The sequence below is a fragment of the Acipenser ruthenus genome, chromosome 2, assembly GCF_902713425.1.
Source record: "Acipenser ruthenus chromosome 2, fAciRut3.2 maternal haplotype, whole genome shotgun sequence".
NCBI lineage: Eukaryota > Metazoa > Chordata > Actinopteri > Acipenseriformes > Acipenseridae > Acipenser > Acipenser ruthenus.
Genome location: NC_081190.1, coordinates 38,669,834 through 38,691,581, shown reverse-complemented (window position 1 = coordinate 38,691,581; position 21,748 = coordinate 38,669,834). Strand labels below are relative to the sequence as shown.

At 36.9% G+C, this 21,748-nt stretch overlaps 2 protein-coding genes across 4 annotated transcripts; one reads left to right on the top strand and one right to left on the bottom strand.

Moving 5' to 3' along the window:
• Positions 1–1,707: 1,707 nt before the first annotated feature.
• LOC117420681 (alanine--glyoxylate aminotransferase 2, mitochondrial) lies at positions 1,708–11,294 on the top strand. 3 transcript variants are annotated; one of them, XM_058995664.1, is made up of 10 exons: positions 1,708–2,042; positions 4,389–4,512; positions 5,165–5,259; positions 5,784–5,877; positions 6,346–6,439; positions 7,196–7,296; positions 7,958–8,050; positions 9,799–9,948; positions 10,486–10,584; positions 10,867–11,294. In XM_058995664.1, the coding sequence occupies exons 2-10, from the start codon at positions 4,417–4,419 to the stop codon at positions 10,969–10,971; spliced, it is 927 nt and encodes a 308-aa protein (XP_058851647.1). In that variant the 5' UTR covers positions 1,708–2,042; positions 4,389–4,416; the 3' UTR covers positions 10,972–11,294. The 3 variants fall into 3 exon arrangements, with proteins under 3 accessions (XP_058851647.1, XP_058851649.1, XP_058851648.1); XM_058995665.1 differs by lacking the exon at positions 1,708–2,042 and adding an exon at positions 4,172–4,190; XM_058995666.1 differs by lacking the exon at positions 4,389–4,512 and having other exon boundaries at positions 1,709–2,042.
• Positions 11,295–12,112: 818 nt separating this feature from the next.
• On the bottom strand, positions 12,113–21,287 carry LOC117408889 (dnaJ homolog subfamily C member 21-like). The gene is made up of 12 exons (XM_058995663.1): positions 20,797–21,287; positions 20,114–20,207; positions 19,816–19,939; positions 19,373–19,501; positions 18,950–19,254; positions 18,624–18,772; positions 14,876–14,966; positions 14,619–14,780; positions 13,742–13,790; positions 13,389–13,618; positions 13,175–13,256; positions 12,113–12,616 (listed from the first exon to the last, which is right to left on the bottom strand). The coding sequence occupies exons 1-12, from the start codon at positions 20,891–20,893 to the stop codon at positions 12,449–12,451; spliced, it is 1,680 nt and encodes a 559-aa protein (XP_058851646.1). The 5' UTR covers positions 20,894–21,287; the 3' UTR covers positions 12,113–12,448.
• Positions 21,288–21,748: the final 461 nt, after the last annotated feature.

The window sequence follows — 21,748 nt, the reverse complement described above, 5'->3', positions numbered from 1 at the left end:
GCATTATTGGATCATGTTTAAAATGGGGGTAAAAAAGTTAGTGTTAAATTACTAGATATTAGGTTGTATGTCTTCAGCAGTATTATATGTTGATGTAACATAAAGAAGATACTGGTACATTTTTTAAGTAAATGTGTCATCAAATGACAGAATATTTATAAGACACAATTTAACAAATTAAAATTAGTATACATTATAGCTTTATACTATTTCTTAACCAAATAATGATTGTTGTGACAGTTGTCTAAGATTGTTAAAATCATATCTGCTCTGCTAAATTCTAAAGCAGGGGTGCTGCGGTGCATCAAGTTCTACAAAACCAAAAACATGTACATTTTATGTTGATAATTTGGAATACGCTTTAACAGAATGTACCCACTAAAATGGAGGAATTGAGAGCTGTTTAAGTTAGTCAGATCTGAAGAACACCCTATCTCTGGACCACTATTTGATAGGTTTAGAATTTAAGAGACCTTTCTCAGGAAGCATCTAAGGAGGAAGATTAAACTTCCAGCTTACACTGTATTTCATATGACCATTTCCTATCATGGCTATTTTACTATGTGTATATGGGGTGGAAAATATGGACACAGCTGCTAATATAGGTAGAACCATGGTTTATTTCAATATCACATTCAAAATCATGTTATCCACAGCTTCATGGATTAAGTAGTTTTTGGTGGCTGGGTACATTATGGGCAGCAGTGTGGAGTAGAGGTTAGGGCTCTGGACTCTTGATCGGAGAGTCGTGGGTTCAATCCCAGGTAGGGGGGATTTAATCTTCGCTGGGGATAATAATTGAAGGTCAAACAAGCTGCAGGCCTAGTGCTGTTGCATTTTGCATCGTTCTGTGCCTGGTTTTAGGGGCAGCTTGTTAAGGAGTAGTGGTTAGGGGTAGCAGTGTGGGCTCTGGACTCTTGATCGGAGGGTTGTGGGTTCAATCCCCAGTGGGGGACACAGCTGCTGTACCCTTGAGCAAGGTACTTTACCTAGATTGCTCCAGTAAAAACCCAACTGTATAAATGGGTAATTGTATGTAAAAATAATGTGATATCTTGTAACAATTGTAAGTCGCCCTGGATAAGGGCGTCTGCTAAGAAATAAATAATAATAATCATTACTTTGAATGTTTGCTGCACTACAGCCACCTTGTGGGCTAAGTAAGCATTGCAGGAATCACAGCAGCCCTGTGAGGGATGTTTGAGTAATTTATCACCTGTGGCCCTATTCCCAAAATATGAACAACATTTGTTTTAGTGAAAGAAATGGTGATATTGAATACTTTCATAGAGTGTTGTTAAAGAAGTCAAACATGAATGTATAAAAAACATAACTGAATTAGATAAAACAACAAATAATAATAATAACATAATTCGAGTAAAAGCTCAAAGTCAAAGTTTGGTGATGAGAAAAAAATCATGTTAATCTGGTGGCTGTCTGGTGGACTTTGTGAAACGAGTGTTTGTGAAACAGCAACAGTTTGTTTCTATATAAAATGGGCAACAAAAAGAGCAGTTCTAAAGTTAACGGTTTGTTCCCTTAATCTGTTTTCCAGCTGTGACCTGATCAGAGCTGTTTGTCTGCTGTGGTTTTAAACTTGACATGAACCTGTGCACCTTTTTTTTTTGTTTGTTTTACACCAATTGGACATTGAACTGGAATCCAGTACACATTTGTCCCCATATACAGTGATCTCCAGCTAAATCTGGTCTCAGCAGGGCTACACACTGACAGGACCACGTTGAATTCGCTGTCTCCTTTTACTGATTGATGCGTCATTTGATATTTTCTCCTGTGAGGCAGCGCCCTAGCCCCAGCTGTAAGTTCATGGAGAAAGTTAGAAGTTCTTCTCTCGTATTGGTCAATCACGCTCCTGCCTCTTCGAATTTTCACATTCATCGTGCGCCCATAAGAAAAGTGTACAGTCCGTTAATAGTTCGGTGAAAAGAAAATGTTTCAGGCCTTTTCAAGGATTACGTTACCAGGTGGAAAGGACTTTCTTGGTCCAGTTGTTTCCCAGGCTACATTTCATCGACCCAGCGGTAAGTCAATCGATATGTATATATGCGTCTGTGCAAATCCAACTTGTTAGCTTCGCATTTGCTTAAAATTAATTATTGTTACATAATCCCTCCCTTAAACAGGTGCTTTGTGGCAAAAATCTGCAGTAAATAAACTGCCACCAGATCTTCCAGAAATGCCTCCCTGTGATTTTAAACCTGAGGAGTATAAGGTCAGTTAATTAGATGTCAAGCTAATCAGCTGGCGAACCTAAGCAACGAGCTATACCAAGTTACTGAACCGTGGAGACGGGGCCAGCCTGAGAACTTGCAGCCTGTGGTACAGTAGCTGAAGTGAGATGAGGAGAACTATACCCAACCAATTGATCTCTTTGGCCCTGTGGAAACACACAAAATAAAGCACTCTCTGTGTGAACCCAGCCAAGACTGGCAACTTGGTACGAGCAACTGGGTGACCCCACTCTGTTTGTTTCTTTATGCTATAGGAACAAAGATAGCACGGTTCTATTGCGTTTTGCAATTGTGTGTTGTTTCTAATCGGGATGGCAGTAATGTAAGTACAGCTCAACATTTTGACCAACAACCATCTTATCACTAATTTGTGCTCATTTAAGTGGTAAGGCACAGATAAAGAGATGTGTAGCCGGACAGCCAGCCTAGCATCTAGCAATCAAGTTCCCTCTGTTTTTGTAAGAGAGATGTCCAGTGTACATTAATTACGCAACAATTCCAATCAGCTGTGATGTATCAAACAACACCTATCACTAGAAACTGGATGTACTCTGCCTATTATCATATCCCCTTTTATATACCCATTCTACCACCTACCCCTACCCAATTTACTACTTCGTCTTTTCTCTTGAATAACTGAAATAATACAAGTTGAGATACAGTGTAGCAGCTGAGGTTATGTGGTCATGGTTTAAACCAGGATGATCTATTTGAAGTGAAACATGCTTGTGTGTAATCCACTCCACCTTTTATATTAAAAAAATAATAAATGTAATTTTATGGAGGTATAATTAAATCAAGACAAGGGAGTGGAGACCTTTGACTTAATACAGAAACCAAACTTAAATATCCTAATTTTTGATAGGCAAGTAAAGCCCCTACCACAACCTGTATTTTTCCAAAGGGTTATTTCTGTTTTTAATGAAATATAAATATCAAAAAAACATAAAACAAACACTAGACAAGTGCGTTTTAGCATGGCACAGGTTATCATAAGAACTAAAAACAAATTACTAAATTATACAGGGTCTGGTCCCACTGGGTTCAGATTAGCAACAGTCATTTGACTATTACTGTTTGCTAATTTGATATTGTGTTAAGTGCCACACTTTTAACATGGAATTACAGTACTAAAGTAGGTAACCTATTGTATTTAGTTGGCATGCTACAAAAGGTGCTGCATAGTCAATGTCTGGGGAACGCATGCTGGAGATCAGAAAGAGAAATTGCAACCTCATAACCATGAGGAACACCTATTACAAGAAACATCTGCACGTACATCAGGGCTACATGCAGTGGAGGTACCTTGATCTCTTCTCTGGTGTGGCCACTGTCAGTGTTGGACACTGCCATCCATAAGTGCCACAACATATTCCACCCCCCGGTTTAATTCAGTGTAGGTTATCCACCCAAAGAATAATTCTAAAAAGTTACATGTACGAAAGATAAGATAAGGTTATATAAGGTTATAATAGTGGATTCAGAAAGGTTATATAAGGTTATATATATATTTCTGAATGCACTGTTAGGAACTTATCTTTTGTACATGTTAACTGTGTGTATCAGATTTTCTAAAATTAGTCATTAGTGAGATTAGATATGAATTATAGTTTGCATATGTAAAAAGTGTTGTATTCACCATTAAAAAATCTATGATAATTAAATATCAGTGACAAAGATTGAGCCTTTACGGACTAACAGTTTTAAAAAAGAAATGACTGCAATAGTAGTGTTCTTGGTATTTTCTAAATAACTTACCTTTATCATTTTACCATTGGGATACCTTTAGAAAACCATTTTTACCCTGAGAAAAACTTGCAGAGTAATTACCAGACCACAGCATTACCTGTAATGATTACACAATGGATTTGGAATATTGCACCGTGGTCCTGATGTGACACCATGGTATCATAATGAATCTGTTGGTTCATACCATTGGTAAGTCAAAATATGAAAATGTTACCATTGTGGTGACATTCAACAAATGGTTTATGTCATTGTAATGTAGCTGCACTTGTCCACTTATTGCCCCTTGATACATAAAAATGACATTGCCATTGGAGTACCACAACACTCCCATTGAAGGTCATTTACTAAGGGCTTTATCTTTATCGTTGCTTGACATTTTCTACCCAGAAAGGTGAATGCAGCAGCCCAGAAACAGATGGGACGACTGTGGCACACGACAAACATCTACATGCATTCACCAATCCACGAGTATGCAGAGAAACTCACATCGCTTCTCCCAGACCCACTGAAGGTAAATACCATAGACTGCAGGGACAAGTTCTAGAACAGTGGTTGCTGCCTTTTGGAGGTAATGATCCATTTAACACACATTATCTTAAAGTGTTACAGAACACTTGCAGCGGTATATTATTAAAAAATATTTTGAAATATAAATCATCTGGGCAGTTAATTTCTCTACATTTACTCGGCAGAACTGACCAGGTGAAAAAAAAAAATCTCTTCTAAGGATTTCTGTGTAACCAGATCACGATCCCTCCTGCAACAATGCTCGTTTGCTTGTCTTTTTCCTGGCGAACGTTCCTGAGTAAAAGTTTAACAAAGTAATTCCCTAGTTGATGTGATGTGTGAATAAAAAATATTAAAACAATCACGGCTTTGTAAGAAAAAATGGTGAAGTAGTGTGCTTCTTTTAAACACTGCAGAGGATTCTGTAACTTAACAAACAGCGTGTTAGTAATCACAATTGTGAGATAAGATCTGCCAATGCTTGTGATCTGACCTTCATACCAAACACTGCAGTCCCAGCCCTAGGAAATCGCTTTTGTTGCAAATGACATTATGGTGCAGAGAATAACCGGTGTTTTCAGAGTGATTGGTGTTGAACTCTTAAGGTTCATTATAGGGCACTGAGTTAAAATAAACTGTCTTATCTGTATACTCAGGTCATTTACCTAACAAACAGTGGCTCGGAGGCTAATGACCTTGCTATGCTCATGGCAAGGGTATACACGGGGAACTTTGATGTCATTACATTCAGGTAATCCTGTTTAATTGTAAAACAAAACAGAAATGGTAGCAGACAAAGTATTTTGGATATCAACCATCTTAGTTTATTGGTGAAGGTTTTACATTTATGACATTGATTTAAGTTATTGAGAGGTTCAGAATATAGGGAGATGTAGGAATGTCTGTCCATATGTCACACTTACATTTTTACACGTACCTTCAGTGGATGCACAAGTTATGGTAATCTACCATGTCATGATACTGACTGCTCTAATTTTGAATCCTCCCAACATAAGAAAAAACATACATAGTGGAGGTGGTGGTCAGCCTAATATTTAGGAGTCCACTGTACTGTACTCTGATATCCCTGTACATTTCAGTTAATGATAGACGTTCCAAGAGTATCACACCCTCACATCTCATTTGGACTAACTTGGTAACTAATTGTAAGAGAATTAAATCAAAAGCAATGAAACCATGTTTAACTATTAGTTTCATATCTGTAATGAAATTATAAACTGTCTCAGACTGTTTCATTATAATTATTCCATACAGAGGTGGATACCATGGTGCCAGTCCTTATGCTATGGGCCTGACATCAATGGCTGCCTATAAATACCCAATTGCAACCGGAATCGGTTGCCATACTGTAAGTATTACATTTTAGGCATGGATTTGTCTGACTAAAAAAATAATGAAACCCCTTATGGTATGGAAATACTAAGATGATGTGTATAGTTCTAAGCTCATCCTTAAAGAGTAAGTAGCGGGGTTCTGAAAGCATGTTACAGTACCAGGGAGTCCCATCTGGATTGCATCCACCACTATTTTTTTTATAAGTAATCCTAGGATTGGTTGATGCATACGATCCCAGTTGTAAATGAGTGTGGTGTTAAATTAAATACAGAATGAAAGGTTAATAGACGCTTTTAATGGTGGAAAAACACCCTTGAAGACGAAAGTCATAAGGATCTTTCCCAGTTCAGATGTACTCCTACACGAGTATCTTGATGGTTTTTGGCAATGCAGTTTGATGGCCAACTGTACCGACCGTCTTACACTGGCTAGATAACCATGTTTATTCAGAATTCATTTTCTCTCCTGTTCGGTCATCTAGACTATGTGCCCAGATGTCTTCCGTGGTCCCTGGGGAGGAAGTGGCTGTCGCGATTCACCTGTTCAGACCATTCGGGAATGTAACTGCTCCCCAGGTTTGTACATTTTAAAAAGCACATCAGTCCTACGAGGTGAAGGGAAATCCTAAGAAAGATTCACATTTCTTCCTTGTTTTATTTTTCTGTAGCAGCAAACAACCCAGCACAGATATTTATAAAAACCTAAAACAAAACTCGCCAAAAGATCTTAGAAAAATTGCATACAATGTGTTACCAAAAAGTGCAAAGTCTGTCACTCTCTAAAACATTTACTATAGTCTGTAAATAACTAATTTCTACTGCACAGTATTGCTTTTTTTTCTAAATCACATAGTAAGTTAAGGTAATATTTTAATCATAAACCTGATATGACTTTCAATATCACAAACACCTTCATTGTTCTGCCTAAGGTCTATTTTTAATTACACTGTAACTGTCACTGTGCTCTGATAGTGAAAGACAATGGTTATACTGCCTGTACGTTATGTAACGGTTGCAATATAATTGGAGTAAAACCCTCTCATCCACTATTTTATATTAAGCTGCCTTTGGTTAATTGTATTATAGTACAGCGTCAAGCAATGGTATTTATTGCTACAATAAATATTCCTACCATAGAAAGAATGTACTATAAAAAACTGTTCAAAATATGTAGTTCTTTAACTCCAAATGTGTATAATTGCAATAGCTTCTGTATTTAATGGTATTAAATGTCTGAATTCACCTTTCTGAGTGTCTGTCACATTGTAGGAATCTGTCCTTAAACTGTAAAAAACAGAAAGTATTCAAATATTTTTTGTACTCTCTAAACAGATTGTTGCCAAGCAAACGACATGTACGTTCAACAGCTCAAAGAAGTTCTCGATACCAGTGTGTCACAGCAGATAGCTGGGTTCTTCGCTGAGCCCATACAGGTAGGAGCTTCACCTCAAAGGAGCTGGTATGAACAGTTTGGAATAGGAGAATAATTATTCACCTACATTTTTATCAAGGTTCTGCAGTTGCCATTGTAAACTTGAACCAGTTAAGTGAAGATATATGCAGGTTCATTTTTGATTTGGTACAAAGGCTGCAAGTAGCAAAATATGAGTCCACAAATTATAGAGGTTGTGGGAGAAGGCATGTAATAATTGGTAGAAAAAAAATATATTTTACCATTCTTTTTTTTATCTACAGTATGTGAAGTGGGCACTAACGGCCATCTTCAGAAACAACACAATACTTGTGTATTAGTTTTTTTTTTCTATTTAGAAAGTACACTTAAGTGAGCTTCTAAATATATTATTAATTTCTTAGCAGACGCCCTTATCCAGGGCAACTTACAATTATTACAAGATATCACATTATTTTTACATACAATTACCTATTTATACAGTTGGGTTTTTACTGGAGCAATTTAGGTAAAGTACCTTGCTCAAGCGTACAGCAGCAGTGTCCCCACCTGGGATTGAACCCACAACCCTCCGGTCAAGAGTCCAGAGTCCTAACCACTATTCCACACTGCATTTAGGGGTGTTTTTGGAGCTGAACTATTGTGGCAGTCAACAGTATACAGCTGTGTTCTTCATCTCATAGGGTATTGGAGGAGTAGTTCAGTATCCAAAGGGGTTCCTGAAGGAGGCCTATAAGCTGGTCCGAGAAAGAGGAGGAGTGTGCATTGCTGATGAGGTGAGATGGGTTGCCATGGTGATTTTATGGTTGGGTTATGGTGTGTTTAAGTATTTCAAAATAAAATTTAACAAACCTAAATATATAGTTATGTTGACTGATGACAACTGCTAATCATTTTTCACTTGGTGAGATGATTGTATCGTCACATGATATTTCCGTAAGCAGACTAAAAGATGTATACATTTATAAATATACAAAATGGAACACGGGATCCACTGAACAAAGTTCAGCAAGTAAAAATATGTATTTATATGTAATAATGGGTTTAATCGTCATTAAAAATATTATTTAAAAGAATGGAGCAATTACTTAAAATATGAACACAAGAAATAATCACACCTACAGACATCTGTATTAATAAAATGATACGCTGCAGTGGTATGACCTAGGAAGTAGTAAGGTTTTATCAGTGTGCATATTTTGCAGATTACATTTACTAACAAAAAAAAAAATGAAATTGCAGTATCAAGCAACAAGACCAACTGGGATTTGATCATACTCCCATTTTATAATATAAAAGCAGCCACAGGTAATACTGAAACATGCACATAGCTGCTATATTTATGGAAATTGACTCCAAACTGTTTCTGCAGAGATAGTGTTTGACACACACAGCAGCCAATATAAAACCAGTATATATACGTGTGCACATCAATAAATCCCTTCCCTAACATTAAAGGTAATTGTTGTATATGGCGACTATGATTAGATTTATAGTAAAATGTACAAATATTTTGAATGTACAATTATGTATTATTATATGTGTTAATCCAACCACAAGGGGAATAACAATAAGTTATTTGGGAGTAAAAACTATACTATACTATAGGATGTTGCAATCCTTATTTGAGAAGTGTCTGTCCTCGGGTTCAGACTGGATTTGGCCGTACAGGAAGTGACTTGTGGGGCTTCACGGCCCATGATGTTATTCCAGATATTGTTACCATGGCAAAGAGAATTGCAAATGGTTTCCCAATGGGAGCTATAGTTACCACACAAGGTGAGTTTACACGACAAAACCAAGTCTTGAACAATAAAAAAAAAAAAAAAAAAAAGTATTGGTAACTGCTTAACAAGACGAAAATTGTCATGAGATAAAACCACAATTCAAACATCACTTAATTGAATAATTTTCACAGCCATAAATGTATGTATAACCTTTAAAAATACAAAATACATTTGGAATGTTATAATGGAGTTTTTTTTTATGTTCTATCTTCTTTTTCTTTCAGAGGTTGCAAATGCATTGACCCGGGGGTCACATTTCAATACTTTTGGAGGAAACCCAGTTGCCTGTAGCATAGCATCCTCAGTGTTTGATGTATTTTTTTTTTAAATACTATGAAGGCAATTGTATAATGTTACTTCATTGAATAGCCATTATAAACCATTGTGATATTATTCTGAAAGGAAGACACCAATTAAGATGCGTTTTGTTTTTTTTTTCAATCATAAAACATATGTATACCCTAAATCAAATAGTTATCCTAAACATCCCTAATATATAATTGTTAAAAATTCATTTGTATTAACTATGGGGGTGACAATTCTCTTGTTAGTCATTCTGTTATGTACCAATCATGAAATGTGCCACTGTATGTTTCTTGTCTGCATTACTGAACACTAGACCCTTACTTTTAACTTTCATTGAAACAACTTTGTGTGCTTGCGAAACTAGCCTAGCAGGCCCATGTACAGACAAACCAGGTTAAATGTATATTTATATGTATGTTATTTTATTTTAGACCATTGAGGAAGATGGTTTGCAGCAAAATAGCACCCAAGTTGGGACCTATCTGCTGACTGAACTTGCCAAACTGCGGGATAAATTTGGTATCATTGGTGACATCCGTGGAAAAGGGCTTCTCATAGGGGTTGAAATGGTGAAGGACAAGGTAAGTAAATTATAAAGTCACATTTTTGCATTTTTTACCTATATATATGGTATGTATAAATTTACAACTGGAGACCTCAAATCCATCATTAATCACCCATATATCTCCCGTCACACCCAAGTTATTTTTTTATAGTAATATCTGCACCACAATTATGTTTTTTATAGTACCTGTTAGAAATGGGAACATATAGTCCTAACGTGAGATGGATAACCTGTTTAAAGAGCATTATCAGTAAAATGTTGAAACTTATGTTAAGGGAATCAAAGGGAGAGGTTTTAACATAACTTCCTAATAACCCCAACTCTTTTGAAACCAGGTATAATGGCCGCAAGTTCTTTGTAAGCTTCACTAATGCACCTCATTCCTGACATGACTCTTCCAAAGAGACTGACGATTGCAATTTAGTTTATCAATATGATTTAAATGTGTTACCTACCGTGGTCCCCCCTACCTGAGAAGAACTCTAATATCATCAATTAATGACCAACTACAGTACCAGCTCAACTCAATTTTGTTTCTGGCTGTCCTGCCCAGGTAAGCCGTGAGCCACTACCAGGAGTAGAGATGAACGAGATCTTCGAAGATTGTAAAGACATGGGCCTGCTAATTGGAAAGGGTGGAGTCTACGGACAGGTAAAAGAAAAAAAATGTATTTCACAAAAAAAAAAAATAGAAGACCTGCAAATGTGAAGACATCTGGATGTTAAATTTCACTGTATGTATGCACCATATGATTAGTCTAATCTAACCAAGTAATACATTACAGAACTGGGATACTATTGTTAAGACTGACTGCAGTTAAAATGTTTTCACTTGATCTCTCATCATCCTGATGCCACCCTTCTTGCTTTGTTTTGTAATATTGATAAATCCAAAATACTTCTCTTATTGGATGTTTCTTGAATTGCTTTACAGATGTCCCGGATCAAGCCTCCTATGTGCATCACTAAAGATGATGCTGATTTTGCACTTGCAGTCTTTGGCCTGGCTATACAGAGGCAAATGGCGAGGAGATTATAAAAAGCTGTTAAGGCACAATGAAAGAACATTCATCACATCGCTTCTTGAATTACTAATTAACCAGCACAGAAGACTAAAAGGACACATCTGAATCCTATATCACAATGAGACCTGATAGAATTGATATATTTTATAGTTTTAATCAAGGATGCAATTTCTAAGTGTTGTTTACAGAATCAGGAACTTTCTTTTTATAAAAAGCCTTAACCTGAATTGCATTTTAAAACTCATGTATGTTAAGTGCTAATAGAACTTGTTGCGTTTCTACAATTTTTGAATTAAGACTACTTTGAAATCCCTAAATTAAAAGGTCTTGTTGTTTATTTATGGTTTGGTTGCATATTTCTTTTTTAAAAACTTAATTACCGCTCTGCCCCCAGTGTTTTACAATCACAACAGCAAACAAAATCCTTCAAGTAAGTTTGCATTTTGTAAGCGACTGCAAAATGTTCTATAAATAATGATTAGTTTGATGTGCAAAACAATCAGAACCTCCACATCTGATACTACCATGAATCATAACTCATTATCATGCCATCAAATCTATTTAATAATAAACTTACATCTTAAACCCGGTAATTATCTTTGCACACCAAAATAATTGACAATTTGACAACAAATTTGATGCATTATTTGTTTAGATTAAAAAACACACATTCAAAAGAAATGTTTATATATATATATATATATATATATATATATATATATATAAAAAATAATATAAAATAATGCTGCTGCTTACAACTAGCGAGTTTCCTTTAAGGATATACAGAAGCAAATATATTTTCTGGGTAAAACTTACTGTGCGAAGAGTGGAAATAAAGTCACCACAAAAAAGCTTACATTCAATATTGTGAACAGTGTTCAACAGCACATGATAGTTCTGCAAAGGGAATGTAAAACCATCCCATTCATAAGTGTAACATTCCTCTATCATTCTGTTGCATTTGTGTTCTTCTCGGGCTGGGGGAGAGCCATAGAATGTAGAGGTTTAGAAAGTTGGACAGTATGCCACTTTTTATTGCTGCTGTGGAAATATAATTATGATTTAAGAACTTTTATACCAATAAGACTTAATTTTTATGTTAATGTAGGGTTTATTTCTGAGCCCAAAGTAATTATTATATACTTTTTAATTAAGTACTATAGAAAGGAGTTTTTTTTAATACAACCCTGATCCCCACAAATGCTGGGGCAAAAACAAGACTGTGTATCATTTTATTGTAGGCTTCAGAAGAAAAGGAAGTGTCAACATTCAGTTTGAGCAGAATAAAAAAAAATGTAGCTGCTCTCCTCAGCAACTGTTTGAATTAAAAAAAGGTCCTTAAGTAGCCATTAAGTTATAGCTTTGCTTTCTCCTAAGGAAATAGTTTTCAGTACTTATTTTTCTGCAGGGATCCCGTGCAGGGATACTTTAAATATTTTTTTAAAACCTAGTGTCACAGCGTAATTCAGTTTTTACTCCATGCTTCACAAGTTATCTGTTTCTCCGTTTCTCCTTTTTGCTCTTGCCAGATGTAGGTCTGTTAACAGATGAATGTGGATGTAGCGCAGTTGCATGGCCCGTTGTCTGTAGGTGGTCAAACAATTTATTCCTGGTTGAAAACTCATTGTGACAGGTAACGCAGCGCAGTTGTGCCTCCTTCTGCAAAGAGCAATACAAATGTACTGGTTACTACATTCTACCGGGATTGTTTTCTTTAGTATGACGGGAATCTGCAGTGCTTTAAGACAGAATTTTAGTAATATTACATTGTTACACAAGCTTCACATCAAGCCGCCCTAAATTGTTTGGGCCAAATTACACCAGTTGTTGCATTCTATATAAACATCAAATTGTTTTGGACTCAACGTAGACTTTTGTGTATTGAAACATTCTCAGTCTTTATATGCATGTAAATGGTTACTGAGATTTAATATTGAATCATGCATATCAGTAGTGTTTTTTTTTTTTTGGTCACTGGAACCAAAAATACATTGAAGCGAAGGAATCATGCCTGCTTTATGGCCAAGAACAAAAAAAAAAAAAAGTAAAATATTATGATTCAGATTTGTTTTGAACAATTTAAAACAAGCCTGTGCTATAATTGTCTTTACTGAGATTAACCAGTTCTGTTTTATATTGGTAGCATAACTGAAGATACCCAAGAGCAAGCACTGAGCTCTTCAAAGTGTTAAACACTACAGGGAGAATATTACAAACCTCTGGTTGCTGATCACTGGCTGCACGCATCTGGTTGCCCTTTTTTGAATCCTTTCCCTTCTTTCCTTTGGATGTAGCAGAACTAAAAGGAGATACATTTTTATTTAAGCCACATAATAACATAGTTAAAACAGGATGATCTGAACACACCACAAACATGTTACCTATTCATATGAGAGAATACGAAGGACACTACACTGTACAGGAAGCCTACCTTATCGGAGTAGCTCTGGACGTGCATGCCTCCTTTTCATTCTCTACCACCTCATCTGTTTCTTGAGATGTTTTTTCATCCACCAGCTTTTCTGCTGGGTCAGACCTTTCTTCTTGGGCTGCCACTTCTTTTTTATCCTCAGAGTCTTCTTGTTTGGAGTCCTCAGAGTTTGTCTTACTGTCAAAAGTTTCCTGGACAGTTGCCTCTTCAACTAAGCCTTCTGGACAGTTCTAGATGGGATGGGTAGGCAAAAAAACTTAATATTTGAACCAGGGAATGATTTTACTTGCCATTGAATGAGAATGAAAAAAGTGCATTATAAAAGAAATGGTGTTTGATTTTAATTAACTTACCTGCATTGCTTTCTGTTGCCTCTTTTTCTTTTTCTGCTTTTTAGAGAGTCTGACCAAAAATAAATAAAAAAACGATCAATGAGAAACACTACAGTACCAAGAAGCCTTTTGTGGAATTTAGATCAAAATAATGAACCAACACTGTAGTGTGAGGAATTAACCTTGCGTCTGCTTAAAAAAATAACAAGTGCATCAGTAACACACATCCCCCAACACAGCTGTCAATTCATAATTAGAGATATGATGGAAATGTTTATAGCTATGAGATAAATCAACAGTATTGAATAAGAATTTATAAGCTATTCTCCAGATATATGCAAACATGCAAGTGCGATGTACAGGCGGATAGATCCATAAATATGCCCAGATTCCTCCATTCTTCCCCAGCAATAATCAATAACTTATGTTAAATAATGTTAATACCAAGTTTCATGACAATTGGATAAGATGTTTTCCAGATATATGCAAAAATGTGTGAAGTGTGACGTGTCACATAAGTACGACCGTGTCACTACATGCTCTTTGCAGAGGATTTAATCTTCGCTGGGGATAATAATTGAAGGTCAAACGAGCTGTTGCATTTTGCATCGTTCTGTGCCTGGTCTCTCTGTAGATGATTTTAAAGGAGGTCAATAGCAAGTGAACATTATTAATGATTTAAATTGATCAGCTGACCTTGTTGGCACATTCAATGTTGTCAAGATCACAGTTGTCTCAAACTTCGCATTTCTCATTGTTGAAATAAGTTTGTTAGATCAGTGGCTAACTGAATCTGTCAATCTGCGGGCACTGACTGTCACTTTATCACTTAATAACAGACTGATCAGATCATGTGGCCATCTACTGTCAATCAGATCTTATAATTTCAGTCACGCACTTTTGTCTCGGTGTCCCCACCACTTCCTCCTCCTCCTCCTGCTCTTCCTCTTCTCCATTCTCATCAGCATTCTGACTGAGGGCCTCCTCCTCTTCTTCCAAGTGCTGCCGTAGTAATGCCACCATCTCTCTGTGCTTCTTGGATTTCTCATGGTTTTTCATGCTATGAATACATAGTATAAAATATACTGAGCCATAAAACATGTATAAAAAGGCTAAGGCAGATTGCAAAGGCTGTCATATTAAACTTAAACTTACGCTTTGTCGGTTTTAAAGGATTTGTTACAGGCTGGGCAGTAAAGTTCATCATAATATTCAACCAGCTCCTCGGCTCCATCTGCTACGTTTTCTGCAATTCAATTGAACTAAATTATTTATCACGTTCATATTAAATGTTTATATTCCAGCATCTGTTTTTTTTTCAATATGTAAGCCATTTCAGTTGAAGCCCTAATTGTCTCCCCAATTGCACAATAAAACAAGTATTGTGCAACCCCGCAACCCAAAATGTTTTAAAAAATACCTTAAAAACCAAGAAGATATAGAAAAATAATTAGGCAGCAAAACAGCTGCATTCATTGTTGCATATATATTAGGGCTGCTCCAATTAACAGGACAGATTAATCAACTAAACAGTTGATAGCAGATTAATTTTTTTTTTACAATTTAAAATCGTTTTTTTTTTTGGCTGGGCATTTTGAACTCCATTTCCCAACATCCCCTGCTGTGAAAGCATGCGCACGAGAAGGCTTCCCGCGTCAGTTCGGATCTGTTTTTTTGTTTTTACACACACACAGGGTGCGTTCACTATCATTCTGTGCAGAATCTGTACAGAATCTGACCAATTTAGCCAATGGGTGTGTTCACAGAGATCATTCTTATTAGATCATTGGCTACATTGGTGAGATTCTGCACAGAATGGTCTCCGTGAACGCACCCACACTTCTTACATTTTCTACAACGTTCAGAACGATCATCAATGCCTGCTGCCAGCTTGGAAAAATAATGTCTGCATTTACTACAATCAAAGCAGACTTTATTCATTTTAAAACTGTTGATGAAAAGGGAGTTTTTATGTTAAGGTTGGATGTACAAAGTTCATTTCAACAGAGTTGACTGTGCAGTGCAGCATTTATTTTTCATGATTCCTTCATTTGGCCTGGCATGGTTTCAGGCGAGGAAATGTCTTTTACTAGTGTCACAAGCTGCGACTATAACGTTGTGTTTTATTGACGTTAGTACTGTTAATATTACATTACTGTTCAAGTTGTTCATGTATACCGATTTTTACTAGTTTATATTGTGGAACATGGGTAGGGGAGTTGTTTTAACCAATGTTTACCTGTTTCATGTTCCTGAAAAGTTTTTTTGTTTTTTTTAATGCCGAAAACCAGAAAGAAAAATAAGTAAAATAAAGGTTGTTTATAAAGGAGCCATAAGTGTTATATACAGTATGTTTGCATCAAAGACAAAAAAAAAAAAAAATAGTTCTTGTGCATTATACTTTGCTATTAAACTCTTTCATGGATTGATGTTATTCTGTGAAAATGTCCTACATTTACTGAAATAAAAACACTTTTAAAATGACCAAATTCCCACTGGGCTGATGTTATTTTAGATTCTATTGATTTTTTTATGTATTACTATGCAGGGCAGCCACTATAAGATTGTTACCTTTATTAAAAATGTGTAGGGATGAATCTACTGATTAATCTACCAATTAATCAACTAATGCCCAAAAATTAACCAATCAAAATTTTTAAATCGAACGACAGCCCTTTATATATATATATGAAAGAAAAGGTTTTAAGAAAAATCTGCACACAAAGTTTAAAAGATTAAAAAATCTTATTTTTCAGGCAAAAGCCCTTCAGCTGTTTAAAAAGAAAACATACAGTGCCTTGCAAAAGTATTCAGACCCCTGACCAATTCTCCCATATTACTGAATTACAAATGGTACATTGAAATTTCGTTCTGTTTGATATTTTATTTTAAAACACTGAAACTCAAAATCAATTATTGTAAGGTGACATGGTTTTATGTTGGGAAATATTTTTAAGAAAAATAAAAAACTGAAATATCTTGCTTGCATAAGTATTCAACCCCCACACATTAATATTTGGTAGAGACACCTTTTGCTGCAATAACAGCTTTAAGTCAGGGTAAGTATGTACCAGCTTTGCACACAGTGTCGGAGTGATTTTGGCCCATTCTTCTTGGCAGATTTGCTCCAGGTTGTTCAGATTGGTTGGACGACGCTTGTGGACCGCAATTTTCAAATAGTGCCACAGATTCTCAATGGGATTGAGATCAGGACTTTGACTGGGCCACTGTAGGACATTCACCCCTTTGTTCTTGAGCCACTCCAATGTTGCTTTGGCCTTGTGCTTGGGATCATTGTCCTGCTGAAAGGTGAATTTACTCCCAAGCTTCAGTTTTTTAGCGGACTGAAGCAGGTTCTCTTGCAGTATTTCCCTGTATTTTGCTCCATCCATTCTTCCTCCAATTTTAACAAGATGCCCAGTCCCTGCTGGTGAGAAGCATCCCCACAGCATGATGCTGCCACCACCATACTTCACTGTAGGGATGGTGTGTCTTGAGGCATGGGCAGTGTTAGGTTTGCGCCACACATAGCGCTTTGAGTTTTGGCCAAAAAGCTCTATCTTGGTCATCTGACCACAAAACCTTTTCCCACATCACAGCTGGGTCACTCTCATGCTTTCTGGCAAACTCCAGACGTGCTTTCAGATGGTACTTTTTGAGTAACGGCTTCTTTCTTGCCACCCTCCCATACAGGCCAGTGTTATGCAGAGCTCTTGATATGGTTGACTGGTGCACCATTACTCCACTCCCAGCCACTGAACTCTGTAGCTCCTTCAAAGTGATTGTTGGCCTCTCTGTGGCTTCTCTCACAAGTCTCCTTCTTGTTTGAGCGCTGAGTTTTGAGGGACGGCCTTTTCTTGGCAGTGCCTGGGTGGTGTGATGCAGCTTCCACTTCCTGATTATTGATCTAACTGTGCTCACTGGGATATCCAAACACTTGGATATTATTTTGTACCCTTTCCCTAATCTATGCATTTGTATTACTTTATCTCTAACTTCTGTAGAATGCTCTTTGGTCTTCATTTTCCTTCAGATTCACAGCCTGACCAATGATCCTTCAACAGTGGGGTTTTTATCCAGAAAATGTGACAGCAACTTTAATGGTTCACAGGTGGAGGCCAATGGTAAGGTAATTGCGTCCTCGTTAGGGCAATTTCTTTCATCGGTGTAAACTGGGAGCTTCCACAGCACAGGGGTTGAATACTTATGCAAGCAAGATATTTCAGTTTTTTATTTTTCTTAAAAATATTTCCCAACATAAAACCAATGTCACCTTACAATAATTGATTTTGAGTTTCAGTGTTTTAAAATAAAATATCAAACAGAACGAAATTTCAATGTACCATTTGTAATTCAGTAATATGAGAGAATTGGTCAGGGGTCTGAATACTTTTGCAAGGCACTGTATATATAAGAAAAAAAAGTATATATTATATTATATATATATATATATATATATATATATATATATATATATATATATATATATATATATATACACACACACACACACACACACATTTTGATGCGTCGCAAGATCCTTTTATCATGTCTGCTTGGTGATATTAAAAATGTTTGTGGACGGGGCTCCCAAGTGGCGCATCCAGTAAAGGCGCTCTGCGTGGAGTGCAGTAATGTATCACACACACACACACTATTTTTGATGTAGTGCAGTTTTTTGGGGGAAAAATATACCCTACACAACTAATAAACAAATGCAATAATGAACACGAGTAAATGCTATGGAAAAACACAGGTGCAAAAAAGTCAAGACCCCGGTTTAATGTAGTGGGTGTTCAATACAGATAACATTACAACCTTTTTGAAGTGATAAGAAAGAAGAGTTTAATGATACAGCTGAAAGCGTCCCCTGATGAAGTGCTGAAAGTGTCTGTGTACTTACCACCAAGTTCTTCTCCCACCTCTAGTCCCTCATCCTCATCCTCAGATCTGTCCCCAAACTCCTTCTCATATCGAGCCTCCATCTGCTGCAGCTCCTTCTCAAGGTCCGACATAGTAGCCCAGCTCTGCTCTTTGTAGTTTTCAGCAAGCCTGAAACACCGCAGAATCAGTTTTGTAGATAATATTCAAATTCCTACAACTTTACCACAAGCATAGTTTGAACAAAAAATGTCAAGCCCTGACTGTAGCTCATAGTAAAACCTGGATTGACTCAAATGGCTGCTCAATATTGTGCCACCAAGCCTCTCTGTAAAAGCAATGACTCACTTGGCCTGGTTGAGTTTCTGCTGTCTGCGGAACTCCTCTACCTTCTTGGCCTTCTCTGCGTTCTGCTCCTCCACCAGCTTCTTGTGTGCCTGCACACGCTTGTCCCGTTTGCGGATGAATGCCACCAGCTGCCGCACCAGCTCGTTCCTCTCCTTGCGTGCCTTTTCCCTTGTCTTCTTGTTCTCCTTCTCCATCGCCCGCTTTTCCCAGCGGTTGGAGGCCTGTCTCGTGTCGTACTCCTCCTTCCAGGCAAAGTTCTTCCTGGTGCAGAAACTCTGCCAGTAGGCATAAAAGAGATGGACGACCTGCAATGCACCAACATAAACTACTGAGTCTTTTAGTTCAACATTCTTGTTTAGGTAGTTAATTAGTTTAGTTTTAATTCTAGGTTTTCAGTAATAGTTTTTTTTTTTTTTTTTTTACCGTGTCATAATCACTTTGCGAGTCTCCAAATGTGGGGAACTCCTCCTCCTCCTCCTCTTCTTCCTTAGTGTTTTCTTGTTCCTCCTTTACAATTGTCTCAAATAGGTTTCGATACACAGAATAAAATCCCTGGGAAAAAAGTTTAACATGACAAGGTTTCAAATGGCACAGTCTTAAATAAATATCAATAAAAGGATGTATGTTAACTGCATACTGGCGGCGTTCAATTTAATAACATCTTCAACATTTACACACATCTAAAAGTCTCCTAGAACTCCAGAAGAGGCTCTTGCTAACAGTTGAGATGGGGTGCGATGTTAAGTCTACAGTGAAAAATCTGAATGTATTTTGAAGTACTCAGTCACACATTCTGTAGTAAAACTGCAAGCCAGCTTCATGTGTTTTAAATTCTTCTAATTAGGTATACAGACATTGAAACCTACCTCATCATCATCTCCATACCCAGAATAACAGGTAACAGTGAAAAACTGCAGGAGGTCCACACTATCGTCTTCATACTCTCCACTCACTCCACCCTTCAGCAGTGCTTCACGGTGGTTATCGTACCTGAAGGACCAGTCACATGACAGCTCATTAAAGAAATACAGTAATAAACCTGCCAATCTTTACCCTTGCCACTAACAAGTAAGTTTAATTAAATCCATTGGAGGTGCAGCTCAATTACAATGTTCCTTTTAGCAGAGATGGGGCGTTTGCTTTTCTTTTCTGCTTGTTACTTACCAGGCTCTTTCTTGTGGGTCACTGAGCACTTCATATGCAGCCTGGATGAGTTTGAACTGTTCTGCTGCTTCTTCTGCATTGTCCAGATTCTTATCTGTGAAAATGAAAAGCATTTTTAGCACCTGTAAATTTCAATTAACGGTTAAACAAGGTCTGTTATTAATGAATCAACAAAAATATTCCCTGAATCCTACTACCTTATAAGTATGTTACATGTATCCTGTAGTTTATTGTCTTACTTTGCAGCACTGTGGCAGCTTTGTTTTGGGTTTACAAAGATCAGCCTTCGGTTTTAAGCTTTTAAGCTTTTAGGACACAAACTACGGAGTAATTACTTTCTACTAACACACAAAGTAAAAATTATATTTTTTTATGATTAGGCGTACAGTTTTAGAAATTCTAACTGAAATGACAACAAAGGATTATTGAGTCTGTTGTTGGAAATTCTGAAAGCAGAAACATAAAATGATGTGAAACCAAATTAAGTACTCAAACGTTTCACCTACGGCTTCCATCTGCCACTAGCAAACGTACCTTACTGTATTGGAACAGCGTAATACAACAAAAACAAGTACACACTACTGAGAGCATGGCTTTAACAACAACAGCAGCGGGGAGTTTATATTAGTTACTTCTTGAATGCCCGCTTTAAAGGCATAACATTTAGGAGTGAAATTAAATACCTGGATGCCATTTCAGTGCTAATTTTCTGTAGGCCTTTTTCAAATCGTCATCCGTAGCGTCTCTTTTGACACACAGAAGCTCATAATGGCACTTCATCTTGACGTTTCAAACCAAGTTCACAGAGACAAGTTATCTTCTCTTCTGAGCTTCAGTTCGTGTCGAAAGCGAGTTACAAACCTCCAGTTCACCAAAACAAATAAGAAATGACTGTGCTCGTCTGCTTTTTGTTTTTTACGTTCAATAGTATTCTTTCCTCACCACAGCCAAGTGAGTTTCTAAATTACCGGTATCCTTCAATTACCCTTTTCTACGTTTGGGTGTTTTATTATGATTTGTTTTTATTGGCAGCCACCTAAATAGCGTCTTCTAAACTTGTATGAAAGCACCTAAATATTGTTTTTCCCTCGCCACCTTGCAGATTTGGTGATTTACCAGACTGCTCCCCGTCACCGAACAGCAATGTGACTGAACAGCAACCGGCTCGGCGCTTTTAAGTGACATCATAAAAAGTAACCGTAACCGTAAAAGCAGCATTGCCCCCTGCCGATCAAATATGTGCACCACACTGTAAGCACGAAGCAATGCACAATGTGATTACATTTTAACACTGTTGTGGCATACTTAAAAATATATTCAGTATCGGCACAAAATTTGTCGCAAGAACAAATGATTTACAGCAAGGTCAGGTGGGGATTTTGCCCATTTTTCCTCACTCAGACCCTTTACTTAAATATCTTGCTATCCCTGAATAGATAACAGTCTCCTTTAAAAGTAGGCTAAATATTCTTAATGGAGAAGACATCTCCCAAGTAAAATAGTACCGCTAATATATATATATATATATATATATATATATATATATATATATATATATATATTCTTCTAGTAAAGCAGTACAACTGGGGATGGAAGTTTGTTACCGGTGTAGGGTCAGAATGTGGTACGTGTACC

Bases quoted from the DNA above. Each gene is read 5' to 3' on its own strand.
- LOC117420681 (XM_058995664.1), top strand. From the start codon at position 4,417: ATGGGACGACTGTGGCACACGACAAACATCTACATGCATTCACCAATC. The intron at 4,513-5,164 runs GTAAATACCATA...CTGTATACTCAG, and splicing joins TTCTCCCAGACCCACTGAAG to GTCATTTACCTAACAAACAG. The intron at 10,585-10,866 runs GTAAAAGAAAAA...ATTGCTTTACAG, and splicing joins AGGGTGGAGTCTACGGACAG to ATGTCCCGGATCAAGCCTCC.
- LOC117408889 (XM_058995663.1), bottom strand. From the start codon at position 20,893: ATGAAGTGCCATTATGAGCTTCTGTGTGTCAAAAGAGACGCTACGGAT. The intron at 14,967-18,623 runs GTAAGTACACAG...ATTGAATTGCAG, and splicing joins GGTGGGAGAAGAACTTGGTG to AAAACGTAGCAGATGGAGCC. The intron at 12,617-13,174 runs GTTTGTAATATT...TGCTCTTTGCAG, and splicing joins CCAGTGATCAGCAACCAGAG to AAGGAGGCACAACTGCGCTG.